Source organism: Halichoerus grypus, chromosome 5 (assembly GCF_964656455.1).
Source record: "Halichoerus grypus chromosome 5, mHalGry1.hap1.1, whole genome shotgun sequence".
NCBI classification, from domain to species: domain Eukaryota; kingdom Metazoa; phylum Chordata; class Mammalia; order Carnivora; family Phocidae; genus Halichoerus; species Halichoerus grypus.
In genome coordinates, this window is record NC_135716.1 from 4,766,816 (window position 1) to 4,789,494 (window position 22,679).

The 22,679-nt window shown below is 52.4% G+C and overlaps 1 protein-coding gene across 1 annotated transcript in view; it reads left to right on the forward strand.

Annotated features, from left to right (window-relative positions):
* The window catches only part of COL22A1 (collagen type XXII alpha 1 chain), a 250,581-nt gene that overhangs the window by 209,333 nt on the left and 18,569 nt on the right, over positions 1-22,679 (forward strand). Inside the window, exons 50-55 of the mRNA XM_078071952.1 lie at positions 3,140-3,193; positions 7,779-7,832; positions 12,100-12,153; positions 16,300-16,344; positions 17,068-17,121; positions 19,100-19,153. Coding sequence (XP_077928078.1) covers positions 3,140-3,193; positions 7,779-7,832; positions 12,100-12,153; positions 16,300-16,344; positions 17,068-17,121; positions 19,100-19,153 — 315 coding nt within the window. The remainder of the gene's footprint in view (positions 1-3,139; positions 3,194-7,778; positions 7,833-12,099; positions 12,154-16,299; positions 16,345-17,067; positions 17,122-19,099; positions 19,154-22,679) is intronic.

Sequence of the window (22,679 nt, forward strand, 5' to 3'; positions counted from 1 at the left end):
ACGAACGGTCTTGCAAGGAAACTGCAGGAGGGGGGCGCTTTCTGTTGGAGCCCCGGGTTCTTGCCTCAAAAATAAAGGTTTGGTTGAATGATGTGGCAATCCGTGATTCCAGAATTTGGTTTACAACCAGCTCACACAGGCCCTGTGTCAGGTTCTCTCCTCACAGGCCCAGGAGAGTAGAGAAGCTGGAGCTGACCCATGCTGAGGCTACTGTGTGCATCAAGAGGCACGTTGGGCAGGAGTAGCCCCTGTTACCCAAGCGTTCCAAAGAGGGGAGGGAAGTAAGAAAGGGGAGTCACACCACAAGCTGGCTAGCTGGCAAGCAGGTCAGCCCTGCCCTGGGATGTCTGGACTCTAGTGCCAAGAACACTTGAGGGATCAGTTAGGACAGCTTCCCCATCCTAGGACGAGGAGGACAAAGCCCAGTGGGACTCGTTCACTAGTCCAAAGCCACACAAGAAATCAGTATCCAAGTTGGGAGTGAAGTCAATTGGGAAACCCCCAACTCCATGTTCTTGCCGTTCCTCACTGACCGGCTGTTTGGGGTGGTTGGGGTGGGGCTGCAGGGGTGTTGGATTTGAAAACTGCCAGCCACGTGGACTGTCTTACCTTCCTCATCTGGCCAGTCCTATCCAAGCAGCCCACCTGCTTTTTACTGATTCTCAGATGGCAAAAGATCTCCCCAATAAAAACAAATGGACTGTGTGCTCGAGGAGAATCAGTTGCGGGACCCAGATAGGAATCATCAGGTACTTCAGAATTAAACTGTATTGAATGAGACGTTGATTCTGTCGTGGGGGACCCTGAGGCAAGCGATGGCTGTGCTTGGAGCTGTCTGGGGTCCTGTTATTCCACTGTATACATCAAACCAGAATATACCCCAGATTTTCTTAGCATAACTAATGAGTGTTGGTAGTTAAAAAAAGAAATAAGGAACGCTAAGTGGGACGTAGTAAAAAAAAAAAGATACATAAAAACTGAAAACATTACCATTATATTTTGAATTGAAGCATACAAACCATTTGCCAATCTTTTTGACATAAAATGAAGGCCTTACTTGATTTTGGGTCCTCAGCATGGAGTCTCTTGTCATTATCCTTGTAAAAGGAACATCTACTCATTTGCTATGTGGTTTGAGAATGTAAAAACACCTGTGGAGCAATTTGAATGTAGAATCCTGGATCCTGGATTGTTAGGATATTTTTTTTTCTAAACCTTCATAGCTATCCTATTACAGCGATCTAGATAGTGAGTCATCTTTATAAAATATTTTTGAAGTCTTCACTTAAAAATTGTTCTTTTTCTTTTTCCACCTAAATTTAATGGGGTTACCTAATGAATAATTAAATTGTGTAATTTCCCTAGCAAACCACAACTTGTACAATGCAAACAGGTTTAGGAACGAGCATGCTGACTCCTTGTGCGTCTTCAGCTCATCAGATGGAAGCAAAAAAATCCCTAAACAGTAGATATGTTAGTCTGATGGGCCATGTGGTCTCTCTTGGAAAAATTCAGCCCTGCTCTGGTAAGGTGAAGTCAGCCACAGTCAATAGGTCAACAGAAGGCTTCTGATAAAGCTTTTTTTTGCAAAAATAGCAGAGGGCTGCATTTTGCTGACCAATAGTGGCTCTATCCCTAGGGTCTATGGAACCATAGACATTCAGGAAGGAATCCAGGGAGCTCTATTATCAATATTTAAAAATCTGTAAAGATGACTATTTGTTCCAAGTTGACCCAAAAATACCCACTCAGTTACGTGTTTGTAGGTTTTGTGATATGGGAGGCGGTGAATATTTTTGCTTTACTGTTGCTCTTTTGTGTTGGTCTAAGTGGCATGATGGCTGGGCGACCTCAGCTATCATGGCTCATCACATTACAGAGATGCAGGGCATGCCAAATTGTTGTCAGTGCAAATGCATCACCTGAGCATTCCAGTTTCTAAAATTAAGAGTAACCCTTCAACCGTGACTGCGTAAAGTGCTATTCCTTTTGATTTTGAGAAAAGGTTTTAACCAAGTAGTAGTAAACCTCAAACACGGTCTAACCTTCCTCAATTCCCAGGGGTCATGAAAAAGTTCTCATCTCTTAATGACGTATTGCTAATATCTTCCATTTTCTTCAGGTGGGGAGATAAGACTCAATTGTGGAGTTTTTATTAGTTTAAGGAGCACTTCATAAAGGAAATGTGCTTTGGGTCCCCTGATTGGACCCTTTTCACAAGACAATGTATAAAATCTGCATAAATCTGAATTAAATATCAAAGTAGTTTTGCCTTTTGCTTTTCTTGCAAGAAGCTAACATCACAACCCTCAAGAATACCTCACTCTGTGTGGATGAGAATGTAAAACCTGACATCATCATTTTATCACAGAGGGAACAGTGATGGGAGAGATTATAAAGTTGTAGGGGCTTCTAAACATGGTAGAGACACAGATGACGTCAGAATGCTCATCCAGAGAGACGTGAAGGCACTGATGACGTCACCTGATGTAAAGCTGTGGTTGGCAGTGATGTGTATCTTTGGTGCATAAAATGGAAAATGAAGTATGAATTAATGTGGTTTGGCAAATACAGTCTTTCAAAACACAAGCTCTGTTTCGTGGGGGGAAAGAGATACTAAAAGCGAGCTACTGGTGGTAGAACATTTGGGACCCTCCAGACAAGAGGATGGTAATAGTAGACCATCTGTTCAGGCCCTGGTCAGCCTTTCACTCGCCTTGGGTCCTGTGTGCACAGCAGCTCCAGATGCTCTGGTCTTGGGCCGCGTGGTGAGGACCGGAATTTCAGGCAGTGTAGGGACAGAGTGCAGAGCTGGACCCAGGTCTTGTGGACCCCAGGACCTGAATATCTTCTTCCCCCCAGACTTCTCCATCTTTAATTCCCCCCGAGTCTATGTCACATAGCCAAAATGAGACCCTGTCTGCGTACCCACCTGCGTGATTATGCTCTGCCTGTGGTGGTGGTGCTGGGGGTGGGGTGGGGGGGAGAGGCAGTGCCTGGGAAGCCGGGAGACAGAAGCACCCATTGCTTCTCGCCGAAGACCCCTTCCAGTCCATGAAGGCAATTCTATGTGAGATCATGTACTTCCAGAAAAGCTGATCTAAGATTTAATGGTGTTTTTATGTCTTGGATCTTTTAGGGGAAAGAAGGTCCTCCTGGCCCCCAAGGTCCATCTGGATTACCCGGAATCCCAGTAAGTGGCATTTAAAAAAAAAATGGTTTCTCCGCTACAAAAATGAGCAAACAAAAATAGATTCCACAACTGTTAAAGCAAGGCATGGTCCCTAGGGGAGTTTTCAGGGCTCCAGAAAATGAGAAGGATAATCACTAACCAAAGCCAGGTATGTTTTTGGTGGGGGTCAGTCTTAACCTCATTCTTTCATGCAGTAGGTGCTGTTGTTGACTTGTGTAGATGGCGTTTGCCTCTGTCCACACACACACGCGTGTACGTACAGAGTTGAGACAGCACACACACACATATGCGTGCACAGCTGTGACAATTCACTATCTGTGAGAATAGAAACAGTTTGTTTCCCACACTGGTGTTAAATGTTCATGTGCTCATTAAATTTTACATAGGCTCTACCCAATAAATATACCATAATATATATGATCATTCCTCTGTGGCCTCAGAAATTGTACAGTTATTGGAGAAAACTATAATAAGCTCGTCCGCATGCATGGCCCTTTTCTGTTTTCTATTCGATGGTCCACAAAGGTGGGGTTGACTCGTCAGGTACGATAATGTCTGAGGTTCTTGATACATACCTCCAGATTACTTTCTACAAATACTGTTCTGGACTTTTACATTCACTCTACTTCCCAGTGGGTTGGAGCTCTTCAGGGTGTTAGTAATAAGGCTGGTCCAGAGAAGGCCATGTGCTACCTTCTCTGTGGAGAATGAATCCCTGTGGGGCTCGTGGACTGGCCTGGGCCGACTGCTGGGGCCTCTACTGGCCACAGTCTCCCACGCCTTCCCTGCATGATGATGGGCTTTATTGCGGCCATACTGGTTTCCTTTTGGTTCCTAGAATGCTCTGCATCCTCTCCTCTACAGACCACAGAATTTTGCACATGCATTTCTGTCTACACAGAATGCCCTTCCTCACCTCTTGCACCAGTTGATGCCTTTGATTCTTCCCATCCCATCTCAGGCATCAGCCCTGGAAAGTTCTCTCTGTCCCCCCAGGCTGGGGCCCGCTCTCCTAGTTTCTTTTCCTTTCTTCCTGAGTACGCATCTGAGCCGTAGCACATCTTTATTTGTGTAGTGGTTTGATTAGTGACCACCACCTCCTTTATGCATTAATTGATTCGCTCATTCAACCAACTATCTTTAGGAGCCTACTGTTTGCTAGACCTGGGGACAATAGAGAGGAGTGCCTGCTAATCATGGGGCGATGCTCTAGGCCATGGGTTCTAGAAGACCAGGCTTTTGCTTCCCACACATAGTGAACACTCAGCAAATAGTAATTTAAGAAACAGGTGGATGAATGAACTGTTCTGCGAGAGCCCTCCCTCCTGGAGTAGCTGATAAGTGCCCCCCTCCACCCAGGAGGCATTTCCTGGGCACCATCGATGGTCCCTACAGCCACAAGACCCCGAGGTTGAGTAACCTGTGCAGGGATGTGAAACCCCTTTTGGTCTAAACGGCAGCCCAGTAGCCTAGTCTGTCCTGGCAGCTGGGAAGAACTGACTTATTTAATTCTAGCAATAGTGAAGCTAGGGAGAGAAAGTCCCGGTTTGGATTTGTGCCAACCCCTTACCACTAAAGTCTTAGCGTGCAGGAGAAGAGAGACCTGCCCTTAGGTGTGACTATGTGTACTATGCAGACCCCATCCTGTGGCTCAAACCTAAGCCAAGCCTGGGTGTGTGCCTCCCTGGTGTCCCGTGAATGGACCCTGCTTTCCTGTCTCTCACCCCACCCCCACTCCCAGCCTCCCTGAACGTCCTTTGCTTCTTCCATAGCATTCCTGCCTCAGAAACGCTTCCTCTCCCTCTGCCTGGACAATAAGAATCCTCATCGCTTTCTTGTGCACGGTGCTCACCCCCTGGCGGGCTCCGTGCAGAGAGCTTTCCGCACGTTAATGCATGTACCCCACGCCTCGGGCCCCCTCAGCAGTTCATCCTGGGGTCCCAGCTGAAGGTTTTCTCCAGGAGGCACCCTGAGCTTCCGCAGTGGCTTGGGTAGAACTGAGCTGTGTTTCAGGAGCACTCAGCCCCTGTGCCGTCACAGCACTGAGGGTCTGCGACCACACACGCCTGTTCATTTCTGTCCACCTGCACCACGCCCGTGCCAGCACAGCGCCGAGTACTGACCCAGGCCAGCATGCGAGGTACCAGAAGGACCCAGCCCTCATCCCCCTCGCGTGCAGCCTGAAGTCTCATGGAGAAGCCAAAGAGAAAAGGAAGAAACCATTGACACAAAACATGATGCGCTATATGATAGAGGGGGACCCAGGGGCCACAGAGCCCAGGGGTGGATACCCACGCCAGACCCGAAGGGATATCTGGGGAGGTGACACTCAAGGAGAGTGTTCAAGGTCAAGTAGTCTAGGCAGAGAAAGATGAGAAGGGGCAGGAAGAAGGTCTTTCAGGTAGAAGGAACAACATATAAAAGACACGGACGTGGGCGCCTGGGTGGCTCAGATGGTTAAACGTCTGCCTTTGGCTCAGGTCATGATCCCAGGGTCCTGGGATCGAGTCCCGCATCGGGCTCCCTGCTCAGCGGGAAGCCTGCTTCTCCCTCTGCCTCTCTCTCTGTCTCTCATGAATAAATAAATAAAATAAAATATTAAAAAAAAAAAAAGACACGGACGTATTTACGTAGAGGAACTGGCTATAAGAAGTGTTGAACGTTAAGAAGTGGCTTCCACGTCTGGCAGGGGCTGTGAGGGCTGCAGTGCAACCTCCTGCGGACACTCACTGAGCACCCACATGACGTTGTGTGAAGTGGAACAACACACCTCACCATTTATTAAGCACCAGCTCCGCATCACGCTCTGTACCAGAAAGACCCTATATATTCCTCTGCCTGCAGGAGGTGAGAGCGTCCCTGCAGTTTACTGAAGGTGCAGAAACAGGCCCTGAGATGTTGACGGTGTCAGCAGCCCGTCAGCTAGGGGCAGCCCTTCTCTCTTGCAAAGCCACGTTTCCTTCTCACACGATTCGCTAGGCCACACTCAGCCCACCTTTGCTTTTCCCCTAGTGGTGCTCGCGCCTTTCCCAGCGACCTCATGTCTGTGCCAGGAGTCCTGGTGTCTTCTGCCAGCCTCCAGCCAGAGTTTGCAGGTCTGCCCGTGTCTCTTCCTGCGGCATCGGCTTTGTCTTCCGTGCACGGCTGCTGCTGCTGCATGCCTGGGGAGGAGTGGTTTCAGGGTTAAACTCTTATTTGAAAAGAGGATCAGTACAAGGGCGCCTGGGTGGCTCCGTTGGTTAAGCGTCTGACTCATGGTTTCAGCTCAGGTCATGATCTCAGGGTCCAGGGTCCTGGGATTGAGCCCTGCATCAGGCTCTGTGCTGGGTGTAGAGCGGGCTTGGAATTCTGTCTCTCCCTCTGCCCCCACCCCCATCCCCCTTTCTCTCGCCCTCTCTGGGGAAAAAAAAGAATGCAAAAGAGGATCATTATAGCCTGGCCTTGGCAGCAGCCCTGCAGGTGTATGTGGTCAAGGCGGCTGTGCCAGGAGCAGCGTTCGTGAAGAGTTACGGGTGCCATTGAGCATCGGCCAGCAGCCCAGGTGGCCAGTAAACTTAAGATTCCTGTCCCCAGTGGCTTCCCAGCAGTGCCAAGCCGCTGACGTCGAAGGCACTGGTGAGGAATCATGCACGGTTTCACGAATGCCTGCAGCAGCAGGAGGAGCGCCATTGCTGGGGCCATTTATCGATGCCTGGTTTGTTCAGCCTCGCAAGCTGGAGCATCGGTTCTGAGCCGCCTGGCGATGCCGCGGGGCAGGATTGCCATCTCTTTTTAGGAGAAGGGAACTGAGGAGTTGAGAATACCAGTAACTTGCCCAAGATCATATGCCTAGTAGTGCAGGCAGGGTTCAGACCTAGCCTGGTTTGACTCAGTTTCCCCTCTGTCCTGCTGCCTTGTGGCTTTCTTTCCCCAGACCCCACCCAGTGCAGGTGGCCCAGGATTGGAACCCAAGTCTGTGTGATGTCATAGTCATTGTACAGAATTATTTTCCCATTTGCAGAGGCTCCTGAAGAATACTGGTCTCTTGGATTAACACGAGGCTTATGGCGTCCTCCCTTAGAGCGGGAGGTTGGTTACAGGGAGGGGCATCACAGCTAGATTTCACAGAGAGAAAGGCCAAGTGTCCATGCAGAAACCTTGCTGTCATTCTCTGAGCCCCGGTATGTTCCCGGGGCTATGCCCCGTGCTCTCCTACATCTCCTCACCATCTCTGTCGGAAGCCGCGTCCTTACCTCCTCATCACTACGTTCAATCCAGGAGGCCCAGCTATGAGGCGCCGTTGTCCTAAGTTCGACTTTGGGAAATGTCCAGTGCAGGGCTTCTTTAGATCAATAGCACTGATAATGATGCTGTTGCAATTCATTTCTTTTCCACTCTGTGCCAGGCTCTGCGGATCAGAGATCCAAGCCAGAGTTGCGGTGTTGGGAAGGAACCACGATGTCAAACCAGTTCTGTCTGTGGACACGCCCCCGGAGCCCCTAAGGGCGGCTGTGGCCACACACTAGGCGTGCACCCCCAGCAGAACCCCATCTTTCCACCCAGCACCCTTGGCCAGAGATAACGGTTAATTTGATTTCTCTTGCAGGGAGAAGAAGGGAAAGAGGGCAGAGATGGAAAACCAGGTCCCCCCGGCGAGCCGGTAAGGGGCTCTAAATTTCTTACAATTGTACAGGCCAGATGAGTAATTTCTCAGCAACAACCGCTCTGTGTCGAGGAGCTACTATGACTCAGGCATAGTAAGAGTTAGTTCATTTATTTCTCCTGACCACCCTGCAGGGTGAACACTGCTGTCCCCATTATACAGCTGAGAAAACTGAGGCTCAGGGAGGTGAAGTGATGGGCCCAAAGTCACACAGTGGGCTGGTGACAGAACCAGAACTGATCCCAGGGCTTCTGCCCATCCTCTGCATTTTTTCTTACTGCCCCATGCAGCCTCCATCCCGTTGACTTGGGAGGGGAGCTGGGGCAGGTGAGGCCCCGCTGGAGTAGAAACCTGATGCCTGAAAGCCCGTTATCCCCACGGAAGCCCTGAGCTTCTCCCATCAGCTCCAGGTGATGGGAGTTGGCCCTTTCTTCAATTCTGGTATAGAGCTGTAGGGTTTGTTTTGTTTTGTTTTTTCTTTTTCTTTAACGTTACCTGTCCAGGACACAGTGAGGCAGACGGAGTGCACGTGAGCAAGTCTCTGCCTCAGTAGCTGTTGGTTGGAAGTGTGAGGGCTTTCTGCACACCCAGATCTGTGACCTCATCATTGTCCTGCCACAGCTGGCCACTGTTCTCCCCTGTGGGTCGGGGCCCGTGGTGATGGCACCTTGGTCTCCCCAGATCCCTTCCACAGCCTCAGCCTCGAGGGGAAGCTGGAAGGTGGTGTCTGGGCTTCGAGACCCGGCTCCCCGCATGCCCACCAGTAGGAGAGTAGTTAGTGATGGGGCGCACCCAGTCGCATACTAAGCAGCCCCGAGGAAGGAGGAGGACGCCCTCCAGACACGGACGTGAAACTCCTCCAAGATGGATTGTTAAGTAAAAAAGCAAAGGCACAGAGCGGTGTGCGTAGCCTGCCCTGTTTAGTATAAAAGCAGGCCTATGTGTATTTTTCTAGTGTTTACATAATGGCAGTCCGGGGGACTCCAAAAGCACCTCTAACGGTCGTCACCATCCACTGTAGGGTGATTCTGGGCAGAAGGGGCGCAGGGGCGCAAAGGCAAGTCTGTGCTCTGTGGTGAGTGATTTTATTATCGAGCCATTAGTATGCATTGCTTGCTGATAACATGTAATTTAAAATGAACCGAAATATTTTATGCCAAAATGACAGCACAGCCAGAAGAAGACCCTGGCTCCAGACGCTGGCTCCACTCCAGACCGGCCCCGGGGCCTGGGGTGAGTCGGGAAGCGTCTCCGAGATGCTTTTTCAATAGAACGAGAGTCATAGTAGCAACTCGCTAGAGTTGCCGGAGAACCCAGTGAGGTGAGAAACCGGCAGAAGGCGTCAGGCTTGCCTTGCTGTTGATGACTTCACCAAGCCCCCGGCTGTGACTCCTGGTGAGGTCAGGGCTCCAGAGCCCTTAGAGCCGCGGCTTGGGATAACATAAAATTTTCTACAGCGAGGTTTATGTTCCATTTAATTTGTTTGGTCATAAACTATTATGACTCGTTCCGCATCTTACGCAACTTGCCAGAAGCACCTTCTTTAACATTTTTCAGCTTTGCCAGATGCTGGAACCAGAATACACTGCTGAGAGCAAAAGAAAGCGCTCGTGGCAGCGAGCAGAGTCCAGAGCGCCCGCCAAGCCGCTGGAGGCTGAGGCCCAGCAGAGTGGTCTGTGGCGGGCACGTGGCAGTTAGCGGGGTGAAAATGTGGGAGGCGAGAGAGGACAGATATCACCACCGGGTGCCCACCTAGGGCTGGGGTACTGACGCTTTGTTACATTTTCTACAGTAATCCCCAGAAAATCCCCATGGGGCATGGTGTCATTATTGCCCCAGATGAGGAAACGCACAGAGAGGTTAAGTGGGCTGGCCGAGGTCACACAGCGGGTAAATGAAGCTGCCAGGACTCACGCCCCAGAGGCTGACCCCAAAGGTCAGTACTGCAGAACAGGAAGTCAGCTTTTCTGCAGGAGTGTTATTCTGAGAGCTGACGTTTATGGAGGACTGGGGCCCGTGGTCTTCATTTGGTCTGTTTATGGATCACCTCCTCCAGGTAGGCCTCAGGCATAGAGCAATATGAGACCAGGTCTGTACTGGGTACATGGGGGGGACATCAGTCCCTGAGGAGGCAGGGCTGGTCCTGCTGGAAGAGGTGGCCCAGCAGCTCCCACCCGGGGGCGTGCCAGAGTCCTCCAGGCATGCATTCTGGAATCTCAGCCTGTGGCCAGTGTGATGTCTTCTCTGTCTGAGCTGCTTAGGAAGTTGGCATAGGAATGAGCGGTGTCGGGTCGCATGAAAGCAGCCCTTTTAGAGACAAGGATTATGTTGCAGGTGGGGTCTTTGGGAAGTGACCTCAGGAAGCACCGAGGGCAGGAGGAAATGAGACAAGGAGAGAAGGAAAGCCACGGACGTCAGGCGAGTGAGGCGGGCAGCTGGGCCACGGTCACTGCAGACCCTCTGAGAATTGGTGAGGAGCACACTTGCCGTCCTGCTCCTACCCCGGCCAGGCTATTCATCCATCCATAGACCTGAAGCCCTTTTGAAATTGAGGATTGCTCCGGGAGGCAGCAACTCGCACATTAACTTGCACACCTCGGTGTCATACACCCCCGAAGGCCGATCTGTGCATGGGCCTCAGCCTGGGCGGGAGCTGTTCAGCGCTGACAGGTGCCCTCCTCGGTGAGCCAAGGGGACCTGCTTGGGAAGCAGCATTCACTACAGGTAGTAGGCAGTTCGTCTTCACGTTGGCGTAGTCCTTCAAGTTCCTCTGTGTTAGGGACATGGATGGACAGACAGACAGCAGTAGATAGGTGGATAAATGATGGATGGATGACTGGATGTGGATAGAGAGATGTGTAGATACATAGGCAGCTGTTTGAGTTGCGTGTTGTGTAATCTTTATCAGGAGGCATTTGAGCTATAATTGTGGTGTAGGATGATGTACGGAGACTCTAGAGCCAAAATACCTGGATTAGAACCCCAGCAGTGTGACCTTGAGCAGATCACTTAACCTCTCTGTGCCTCAGTGTTTTGCCTGGTGGATAACAATGGCGCCTCCCTCATTGGGTTGTAGTAAGGACCCAGCGACTTACCGTGTGAGGCACTCATTTTGTGTCTGGAATGTGGAAATCCCTCAAGAGTTGCTGTGCGTTACCATTTTCCTGCTGGTGACTTGGACCAACGATGACCATGTCACTTGACTGCGGAAAGCATGGGAACCAGGCTAGGCCATGTACCCTCAGTCACAGAGTCCCATGAGGGCGACTGTGCTGAGTTTGCAACTGAGAACAGATCTAGGGAAGGGAAGGGACACTGAAGATCACACAGCAGTGCTTGGACCAAACACACGAACCTGGAAGTTAGAGCTTTGTGTGTCCTCTTTTCTGAGATTTCCCCTCCACCAAGGACGCCCCTTTCCCTCTCCTACCCTGCTCTTGGGCTCCGTCTGATCCTTGGGGTTTACAAGATGTGAAAAGGAGTGGAAATTGGGGGGTGGGATTTGCCCTCCTGTCACAGTGAAGGTGGGGCCAGGTGCTGCCCCATCTTCCATCAGTCTGACAGGCCCTGTCACTATCTCCCTGCCCCTCCACACCCCCACGCTGACCACATCGCCTGGGCTCAGCAGCCAGGCTCCCATTGGCTGTTATTTGTGGCTGGTTCTGCCCACGGAAGCACTGGGATGCTGGTGGTGAGGACTTTGAATAGCCCGAGTGTCCCCATAACTTCTCGGCATTAGGAGAAGCTGGACCGGGGAAAGGAGGGGTAGATGACAGGCTTCCCTGTCCGCAGCAGCTGCTGGACGAGAAAGACATCCTTTGGGGTGGTGCACGCAGCTGGGATTCAGTCTGGCCGTGCTGTTCATTAACTCGGCGAAGCGCTAGCTTCTTGGAGCCTCAGTGTCCCCTGTTGTCACATGCGATAGTTGATGGCTGCCTTGAGGTGCTTTTGTGAATGAGTACAGAGTCATTCATAATGAGGATGTCTGCATGACTCTGCATCCAGACCAGAATGCTTCTGAGAACGATCAGGGGCCACTAGGAACAGTGGGTTCAGAGAACGCACCTGTGCAACGAGCACAGTCCGAGGAAACCAGGAGCATGGTAGCTGGGTACACTGGCGTGATCCGTGGGCACTGCAGTGGGGCACAGCGTCCGCGGAGGTGGTCAGCGGGGTCAGAAACGGTCTGGGGCAAGTGTGACAGGCGCCAAGCAGGGAGATCCTTATGACGATGGCCCCAAACTCTTCTCTTCTTTACTCTCAGGGCAAAATGGGAGAGCCTGGTCTGCCAGGACTGGAGGGAGCCCGAGGCCCACCTGTAAGTGCCAGTGTGTGTGTGTGTGTGTGTGTGTGTGTGTGTGCGTGTGTGCGTGTGCACGTTGTCCATGTAGAACGCGGCCGTCAGCCGCACGGCTCATACGCTGTGCCCGCCCCACCCTGGATTTCCAGAAGTACCTCTCTTCCAAGACGTCGGTGCTTCTACGAAGTAATAAATTCAGTTCTTTCACGAGCGTGGCTATAAAATGTATTTTCAAAATTACAACCATTGTTGCCATCTTGTTATTCTAAGTTTTCTTTGTTCTTAACCTATTTAGTATGATTTTAATGGGCTTTCTCTGGATGATAGGACCTAAAAATAAATCTTATTTTTGAACACTTTCCGTGGCTAAAGGTTTTTTTCCCCCAATTATAAAAGTAACCCATTCTCATTGTATACCAATGACAATGATGGCAAAAATATAAAAACAATAAGAAAAATAATGTTATAGAGAATATAATAGAGTTACTCGTAATTCTGCAACACAGAGGTAAAGCTCTGTTAACATTTACGTATATTCTTTCTAGATCTTAGGAATGTATTATGAAGTCTGTATGAATTCTGACTCTTTTCTATGTATGAATTCTGACGTTTATATTTATATATCCATCTATTTCCAGCTTCCAGGCTAATGTACATGTAAACATGCATAGATAATTTTTCTATAAAAATGAGTTGTATATTTTGGGGTTGGGTTTTTTTTTTTTTTTTTTTGCTAAATGCTTTACTTCTTCATAATTTAAAAATTGCTTACATAATCCCATAAATTTGTTTTTAGGAAAAAATATATTATTTTTAATGACAATTAAAACCCACTTATCTGGCAAGAAGTAGGAGATCAAAATGCCACTTCTATTTCCTTAATGTATTTTTCTGTGAAAATCAATAACTCACCTGGCCAGCATTCAGTAAGAAGGAACTGAAACACAAAAATCAATTTCCTTTTTCCTAAATCTCCTTGCCTTTCACCTGATTGTGCTAGGAGAGCAAATCTAAGAGTGGGGAATACTACCTCCTGTGTCAGAATTAAAACACAGAATTAGTGGCCAGTTTTTTTTAAGGTGGTTCCTGGCTTATTGGAGGAGAGGGTCTTCCTTTTAGCCAAGGGGATCCATTTGCTGGGACCCACGTTGAGGCAAGACCCCTTTCTCAGTTGAGACTTGCAAGGAATCCTACCTCAGTGCAGGGGCAGAAGCTAGAAACCCAAACAGGTGAAAGAAGACCCAGGTCCTCTGGCTGGCAAGGTGTAGGTCAGAGAGCCAAGCTTGGAAGAACCACACAGTCTTTGAGATAGATAAATGTGGGTTCAGCTTTTACTTGGTCACTTACTTTCATCAAGGGACCATTCTGAACCTCTGTTTCTTCTTCTATGAAGTGGGGGTCGGAATGTCTCCCCCTTCTGTAGGGTGGTTGTATGCATTAAAGGAGATGATGGAAGGTACAATTATCAGTCAAGTGCCTGGCACAGTCTGTTAAGCTCCCTCAGTTGGTGTTTCTGTCCATGATCATACGGGAGGAGAGCACACCAGGGTCCCGGCTCTGAGCTGGCTGGATTGGGGATTCTAGTGTCTTTGAGGATGGTGCTGGGACCCAGGCAGGCCCTGCCCCTCTCCAGGGAAAGAAAAGTGGCCTGTTTTGAACAGCGGTGAGCACGGTTTATCTCTTATTCGATGCTGATGGCAACTCTGCAGAAGTAGGGTCTATCCTCATTTACAGATGTGGAAACTGAGTCCCAGTGAAGAGAAGTAAAGCACCCAAGATCCACAGCTACAAAGTAGGGAGCCATGGCTCTCTTCCATACCTGACTCCAAAGTCAGCCTTAATGGTACATGAGGCCCTTTTCCATAGATTAATTCTGCAAAGCGATGCCTGGCAGGTACTTTATTCTTCTCAGTTTATAGATGATGTTAGGACTCTAAGGGGAAAGCTGACTTCTCCAAGGTACAGCGGTTGAATCTGGGATCAAATCCGAGCTGACTCCCTTCACCTCCTCCTCCGCCTGCCACTGACACGTCCTGGCTACCGTGACAGGCCTGAATCGGGTGGCAGCGTCTCATCTCATCCTTACTGTAGCGCATCAGACAGGGGACACCTCCCCGCATTACAGCTGAGGCCCCCGAGGCTCAGAGTGGGGAGGTGAAATGCAGCCACTTAGCTGGGGGCTTTGCAGGGGTGTGAAACGTCTGGCGGGGCTCCTGACCTCCTTTGTCCCCTGCATCTCTGGACCTCTGAGAGCATGCACCTGTCACCACACCGCCTGCTACTTGCGAAGCATCCCCAGAGCCCCCCTCCCAGAGGCAGGAGAGGTCCTACTTTCTTATTCCCCATGTCCGGAGAGGCAGGCTAGATAACACATCTCCAGGGTAAGAACCCCCACATAAGGGAGGCCGCTAGGTTGTCTCTCTTTTCGGATGGCCAGGCCCTGGTGTGGTCTTCTCCTCAGCAGAGTCTTCATTTGCTTTTTGGAACCAGGACCTAAAATCAGGGCATAAGGTCAGAGAAGAGCCTGGCAAGGTCAGCCAGGAGGTATTTGGGCTTGGCCCTGGAGGGTCCGATTTGGCCACAAACGGCTGCCTCGTTGAGTTGAGGGGTGACTTTGAGGAGGGCGTGCTTTGCAGAGAGACAGACCTGGGCTTGAATCACGACTCTCCTGCTTCTAAATGTGCTAGAGAGGCCCGAGCCTCCTGTTTCTTACAGAAAATGGGAGAAATAAGATGCGTCTCCCAGGACCCTGTTACAGGGCGATGAGGGCGCCACGCCTGCGGCCCAGGATGTGGCAGGGGCTCCACGCAAGGGTTTGCCTCCTCCTCCTCCTCCCCTGCTACTGCCCTGCTCCCTCCCCTCCCCACTGCGGGCAAGGAGCCAGGACAGGCCCTCAGCCCAGTCTCTCCTAACCACTTCCCTGTGCCGCATCGGCCCGTCTGTATCTGTGTGAGGGTGCTGGACAAGGGAGGTTCACTCCGGGCCCCGCCTCAGGGGCCCCCTGACTGAGCTATGTGCACAGGCATCTGCCCACCCAGGTCCCTGCTCTGTGCCAGCCACTGGCTGGGGACCAGCTGGCTAGGGCACTCAGGGCTGTAGGAGCTCAGAGTGGTGCTCTGGCAAGGATGCCTAATGACAAAGGTACAAGGAGGGCCTTTGAGAGTGACCATGTGAGCAGTGAGGGAGATGGAGTTGGGGACAGGAGGCTGCTAGGGAGGAGGCCTCCAGCCAGGAGCAATGTCCCAATGAGCAAGGGGTCTGCCAGGAAGAGAGGACACACATGGAGCAGGAAGGGAGGTGTGGAGTATGCAGTCCACCGAGGACACTGGGTCTGGGATGTGGCGCAGTGAGGTGGCCAGGTGGGCAGGTGCCCCTCAGGTGGAGACCATGAATGCCCTGGGTCTCAGCAGGTGGGGAAAGCATTCTGAGACCAGGGCTGGAGAGAGGCCATTCCCACCTGCCAGGAGTAGAACCCCAGACCGAGCAAGGAGAACAGTGGAGAAAGGGTGGGGGCAGAGCCGCTGGATCTGAATCAGCTTACTTTCTGGCTCTGGGACTCTGAGCGGGTATTTTCTCTCTCAGAGACTCAGCTTTCTCATGTGTGAAATGGGGATTATTACACAATCAGCTTGGTCTGGCTGTTAGAAATGATCGTGTCAGCTCTGCTAACAGCTTCTGCTCAGCTCCCAGGGCTCGGTGCTCGAGTAATAGATCTCCAGGTTGCTGTTATGTGCAGGGAGGCCCAGCACCGTGGCCCAGGACGAGGGTGTTGGGTGGGACCGGCCACAGCCCCAGGAACAAGGAAGGCACCCGAGACCCACCTCTGGGGTGAAGGCAGTGTTGTTGTCTACAAGGGAAGCACCTGCCCCAGGGGCCAGGCCGAGGGGTTGCAAGCCAGGTGGTGTGAGATGGGGAAGATGAAGCTCAGGAGACACGTAGGGTGACCCCTCGACTCTGGAGCATTTGTGGGATTAGCCCTGCAGCTCCGCCCGTGGTGCCCCTGATCATCCTGTCCTCCAGCATCGAGGGCCTGGCCTAGCCTGGGGTCCGGAATGGGAGGCGTCCAGTGAGCCACGGTGAGCGGGGGCAGGACTCGGCTGGACCACTACCCACTTCTCAACTTATCAGCCTGCTCTTGGGTGGAATAACTTCTCTTTCTTTTAGGGCTTCAAAGGACGCACCGGCGACTCTGGCGCACCCGGTCCCCGGGTAAGTGGGCGTCTAGCCGTGGAGGTCAGCCCAGGCGGAACTGAGTTGGTGCTTCTAGACGGGGGGTCCTGGCCGGGCAGGCCAGCACAGCACCTGGTCCCCTGAGAGAAGACAGTGGGCATCATGGGAAGCATCACCCCCAGTCGTGGTCTGGTTTTTCTAAACGTTCCTTTGGGGGCCAGACATTGAGGTGCGACCTGTCTGACCCAATCAGCCTGGAGTCAGGGCGCCCCTTTTGGCTGTGCTGTGCACAAGCTGTGCAACAGGCCCTGAGCTAATGTGGGGAGAGCTTCGGTGCGTCCCGGGTGGAGAGACCCCGGAGCCCACACTCTTACCCTTTAGCTTCTTCCCTGACCTTCAGATGCCCCAAACAGAAGGAACCTCGGAGGACCACTGGTTAGACCCCCGGCCGTGCTCTGTTTAGTGATGGGAAAGCTGAGATGTCTGATGGGTCAGCGGGTGAGGAGGTAGAATTCCAAGCCCGTTTGCCTGACCCTTGGCTGCTGGTGTGCCTGCAGGTCAGAGAGGCACAGTAGGGTCCAGGCTCTGGAAGATGGCTGTGGGGGCCCTGCAGACCCCGGCTCCATCCAGGACTCCATGGGGCTCTTTCTGGTGGGCCGTGCTCCTGGGTCTTTCCCCGGCAGGTGTGCAGAGACCTGGCAGGTGGCATTCTGCGTTCTCTTCCCTCACAGCAGGTGTTTTGTTTCTGCTTCCCCCTTTTAGGGAGAGCCTGGTGCCATGGGGCCCCCTGGCCGGGAAGGGTCACCCGGAAAAGATGTAAGTGTGGGTATCCTGTGGGGCCTGGCTGGGCCTGCGGGGGGCGGGGGTGGAGAGAAAGTGGAAAGTGTGCATCGCTTAGGGGTCAGGTGAAACTACCTGGGGAGGGGGGTTGGTGCCTGCAGAGGTGGATTCTCAGCACTGGTCAGTGCTGTCTCTCCTGCCAGCCCCTCGGGTCCTCCCTGGAGTCCTGAGGGGGCCCTGGGATCTGGGTGTCCGGCCTCACAGGCCGGCGCCTGTGGCACACGGTAGCTAAGGAGGCTTTGCTGACTTCATGGTGATCCAGCTGTTGGTATCCGTGGAGGCCTGTTGGGTCCGGCCTCACGTGGGCTTGAATTGCAGAGTCTCTCCTAGGTTATTTCTCCAGCTGCACTGCTCTGCAGCCTCAGGAACCCATCATGGCCACCACTACCACGAGCTGTGTGGCACTTCATACCTCTCACCTGCTCTCACTGGCTTGCTGTAGGGATCAGGCAAGAGGTCTTTTACTCTAGTCATACAGACAGAAAACCCGAGAGCCGGAGAGGTCCAGGGACTTACTGGTGGTCGCCCGGGCTGTCAGAGGTGGGAGGAGGCAGCCTGGGGCTGGCTCTGTCATCTCTGCACCCCGTGGGAGAGCAGACATCATACGTGACATCCTACAGGGCCAGGCCGACATGTGTGGACAGCACTTGACCTCCTGGGAGTGGGTGTTTGGTCAGGAGCCTGGGCACAGGGTCCTGGGACCCCAGTACCTCCTTCAGGACCTGCCTTTAAACCCCAGTGAAGGGCATGCCGCCCGCGTCTCTTTTTTTTTTAAAGATTTTATTTATTCATTTGAGACACAGAGATACAGAGAGAGAGAGCATGAGCAGGGAGAGAGGCAGAGGGAGAGGGAGAAGCAGGCTCCCTGCTGAGCCAGGAGCCCGATGTGGGGCTCGATCCCAGGACCCTGGAATCATGACCTGAGCCGAAGGCAGATGCTTAACCATCTGAGCCACCCAGGCGCCCCAGCCGCCCGCGTCTCTTAATGCGCATGGTCTTCTCAGCTGATCCGCCACCATGAGATGGTAGAGCTGGGAGGGGTCTTAGAGGAAGTGCCACTCAGCTCCCATGTCTCTCCTCTCAGTAGCAGAGTCAGCTTGATAAAACCGGTCACACCCTGTGTGCAGCTAAAAACAGAGCAGCTGCGTAGACCTGGGCGGGGCCTCTCCCCAGCCCTGACCCCAAAGACACCCCGGCCTCTCAAGGCCAAAGAGCAGCTTGAAAATCCATCCCCCCTCAGTTCAGCTTACAGCAGCGTGTGTGAAAGGAGCTCCCCAGGCAGGGGTGTGGCGGAGTTCAGCTCCCCCCCAGGTCAGGCAGCAGCTGGGACGGGAGCCCAGGATGCCAGATCAGGGGCCAAACGCTTCGTCCCCTCCGTCTCAGCTACAGGTGTAACTCTCTTCATTGTACAGCTCCATTTCCTAGAGTGGTTGAGTCTAGTCCGTAAGGACCACGGCCACGCTTCAGTGTTTTCTTTCATAACGTGGGAGAGACTTACCCCCATGCCGTGAGGCCGCTCGGAAGATGAGGTGGTACCGCGTCACCAGCACTTTATACCCTGCCAGGGGCCGGCTGCATGGGTAGTGTTTTTCTTACTCCAGTGACTGCGCAGCAAGTGTGGGTCAGGTCACTGTCCAGTGAGTCAGGAACAGAACTGTAAGACGGCTTCTCTTCTCTGGTCATTTCCCTTAGTTCAAGATGGCGCTACCGGAAATCACTGTGGGATCAGGTGCAAAATGTCGAAGCCAGAAAATAAATAAACCGTGTGTGTGCATTTACTCATCTACGGGAGATGAGTCTGTCCGTACCTGGAACCTCCAGAGATTAGTGATGAAGCATTTGGACAGCTAGCCAGTTCTCGTGGGGAACTAGAAGAAGTTTGGTCCACATTTGCAACTTTGTCTCTGTCCTTTCCAGGAAGCCACTCTGATAACGTGATGTCTCTCTGTTCCAGGGTGATTCTGGACCCACAGGGCCACAGGGTCCCCAAGGACTGAGGGGGCCCCCGGTGAGTGTTTCAGCCTGTCACCACAGTGACATTTGGTTGGTGCATCAACCCTGGTGTTGTTGACAAATGGCAGTATGTCTTAGCAGGTGGAAAAGAGCCACGGCCCCAAGCCCCACTAGTGCCTCCTACCCACACCCCAGGCTGTTTTCTAGGACCACCTACCCACAGTGCAGACATGTGAGAGGGGCCACCTGGCATGGCGGGGGCCCTGGACGACGTCCCTTTAGGTCATTCTCATATCTGCTGCGTGATCTGCGTATCAGTTTGCTGGGGCTGTCGTAGCAAAGAACCACAAATTTAGTTGCTTCAACGACAGATGTATTGCCTCACAATTCTGGAGGCTAAATGTCTGAGAAATTTACTGTCTCACCATTCTGGAAGCCAGAAGTCCAAGATCAAGATGTGGGCAGCGTTCGTTGCTTCTGAGGGCCGTGAGGAAGAATCTCACTTCCATGCCTCTCACTTCACTTTTGGTGGTTTCCCGGAAATCTCTGATGTTCCTCAGCTTGTGCAAACACGACCCTGATCTCTGCCTCCCTCTTGGTGTCTTCCCCGTGGGTGCGCCTCTATGTCCAAATGTCCCCCTTGTATAAGAAGATGAGTGGTGTTGGATTGGGGCCCACCCTGCTCCAGAATGACCTCGTTAAGCTAATTATATCCTCAGTGACTTCATTTCCAAATAAGGTCCTGTGTTGAGATAGCACAATTGTGATCCATGCTAATGATAAAAGGAATCGTGCAGAGTTAAAATGAAAAGAAGATTCCCTTTCCACCCCAGCCCCCTACACTCCAGAGGGAGTCACTGTTAATAGCATTTTGTGTATATTTTAAACTACTTCCAACACAACTATAAGCGTATCGATAGAATATGTGTTTGTTACACAGCACTTCATCTTGGTGGCTGGCTTGTTTTGTATGGTGTATGTGTTTGTATGTATATTTGGAACAGGTATGGAGTAAACCAATGAGTGGATAACATGTAACCTAGATATGTATGGGCTTCCTGGGTCTAGGGTAAGTGGCTGGTAAGAGCTGTAGGTGGGATTTGAACCCAAGATTTTCTGACACCAAATTCAGTGCCCTACACCTACCATGGCCATGTTCTTTGTCTTCAGGACCCTACAGGAGGCACCCGGGGCGGGTCTTAGGCCCTGGAATGCTGCATCTTTTTGGAGCTCACCAGAAGGAGCCACTTTCTCCCCTGATGGGGCCACAGTGGCTCACACCCCGCTCCCCACCCTAACTCAGCAGCCTGTGGTGGGGGCAGGGTTTCCAGACGCCTTCCACACCCACGGGCCTGGGTCCCAGGGGGCTGAGGAAGAGCACGAAGGACAGTCTTCAGACCAGGACACAGGCCACCTTTCAGCCCTGAGGCAGGAGTCCCCTGTGTGTAGTGATGGATACATTGTGTGCTGGGGGTTTGGCTCCAGGGTAACATCCATGCTCAGGAGCAGAGTATTCGTGCTTTCTGGGGTTTCCATCTCAGCCCTGGCTTCGTATTTCCCACTCTATAGCGGCAGCTCACTGACCGTGTCCATTTCCTCTTTCTAGAATGTGGCATTTGTTCATCCGACAGCACGCACCGGCTTACGGATCTGAGTGGTGTGTTCTGCGTTCACTCTCCCATTGGTGGGGTCCACCTGCAGATCCTGGGGGCATCAGCACCATCCCGATATGCAGGGACCAGGAGGCTACCCCCAGTTTGGGCTCTTTACCAATGACAGTCCCTGGGGGCCGGCCCCAAAGCCCAGGCCCTCTGGGGCATGCATTCCCAGTGGGGGTGCTGTCACCCCCAGGGGGCAAACATTGGTTCTTGGGATGCCGAAACCCCTTCCTCTTTATATATCACACACAGATATGCATGCAGACCAGAAACAGATACCCAGTAAACCTGTGGTCTTAAACTTCCATACGGGATGAGGAGACTAAGCAGGAGTATAAGGACAGAAAGTTGGAGAAACCCAGCTCTTGAGCCCACAGGCATGGAGTGGCAGGCCCTGGGGCCCCTTCTGGCCCATCATCAAGCTTCCTTCTCTAAGCTCTGCAGTTAAGCTGCGTCTTACTTGTTCTGTGGATGGGGTGAGTTCCTTCACCTCCCCTGGGCCTGTTGCTTATCTGGAAAGTGAGGGGAAGTTGCAAGATCCAGCAATTAAATTGGTGAAATGCTGGAATAGTGTCCAGCCCTCAGAAAGGGCCTGGTAGGTGGTCAGTGGTCACCCTGGGCTCCATGCTGGGCTCTGCTCCTGGAAGAAGGAGGGGGCTTGGCTCTGCCCCCCTCCAGTGTCTGCTGGCACAAAGTAATGCTCTGTAAATCCCTGATGAATGCCAGTGTGTCCAGGGGCACGGAAGAGGGAAGGGAAAGCCGCATGTGGGGATGAGCGAGGGCTCTGGGGTGGGTGTGTGGGGGAGGAGGCCCAGGGCCTCACATGCCACACGCAGGAGGCAGGGAAAACTCGAGGTCCCCAGAGGCAGTTTTGTGTTTTTCTAACTTGCCCCCATCAATTCTGAGGAACAATCATAAGGACTTGGTAACCAACAGTAAACTGCTAGAGTTTGCCAAATACTTCCTTGAATGCATCAGGTTATCACTGACGACCTCTCTCGCTCACTTGGAATTGATCGGCCTTCCCCAGTGAAGGGAAGGTTCCTAGCAACCTTCCACACCACCTTGAACCAGACACTGAGTATAGGAAATTCTAGCAGTCCCAGTGCTAGGGACCACACGAGCATTTGCCTAATTCACTCATGGAGTTCTCCCCGAGCCCTACGAGGCTGGTGGTACTACTGTCCCTGCTCCCCGATGAGAAACGGAGGCACAGAGAGGTCAGGTAACTTGCTCTAGATCACACAGCAGGTAAGTGGCAGAGCCAGAGTTCGGACTCACATCCAGGCAGTCTGATTCAAGTCTGCAGCTGACGTTCCCTTCTCGGGAAGATGGGAACTGGTAGGAGGGGGTCCGGGACAGGAGTTTGGAGCGCAGAGCAGGTGAAGAGAGGACTGTGGCTTCCATTCAGGACAAGTGGGGGATGAGGAGTGGCTTGCAGCCCAGGAGGGAGCCAGGTCCCAGCCCCAGCCGGCCTCCCGCGCCCTGACAGGTGACAGGTGTCCGCCCCGAGCTGCCCCTCCTGTGTCCTCCCCCTGTGTTGGCACCACATGCTAATGTGTCTTGGCCCTTAGCCTCCCTGCAATCCGGAGGGAGCAGGAGGAGAGAGATAATTACCATAGGGATGAGCCAAAGCACATATTTTTAGAAGGACACAGATGGGTTGGTGGGTGGGCGGAGGGAGGTGCCGGGAGGAGCCACCACGCCACGTTCCCTGGAGGGGTGAGTGGGGGAAGCCACAGAGCCACGGGCTTCTCCAACTGCAGCACTCCCGTGTGGATGCTGTGCTTTCTCTGTGCCTCGGCCTCCTCATCTGTGATACAGGGATAAAGACAGCCACTCTTCACGCTTCCTGGCAGGATTACGGGAGATGCGCCGCGTGAATCATCCACGATCACACGTACACTGCTCAGGCATACGATG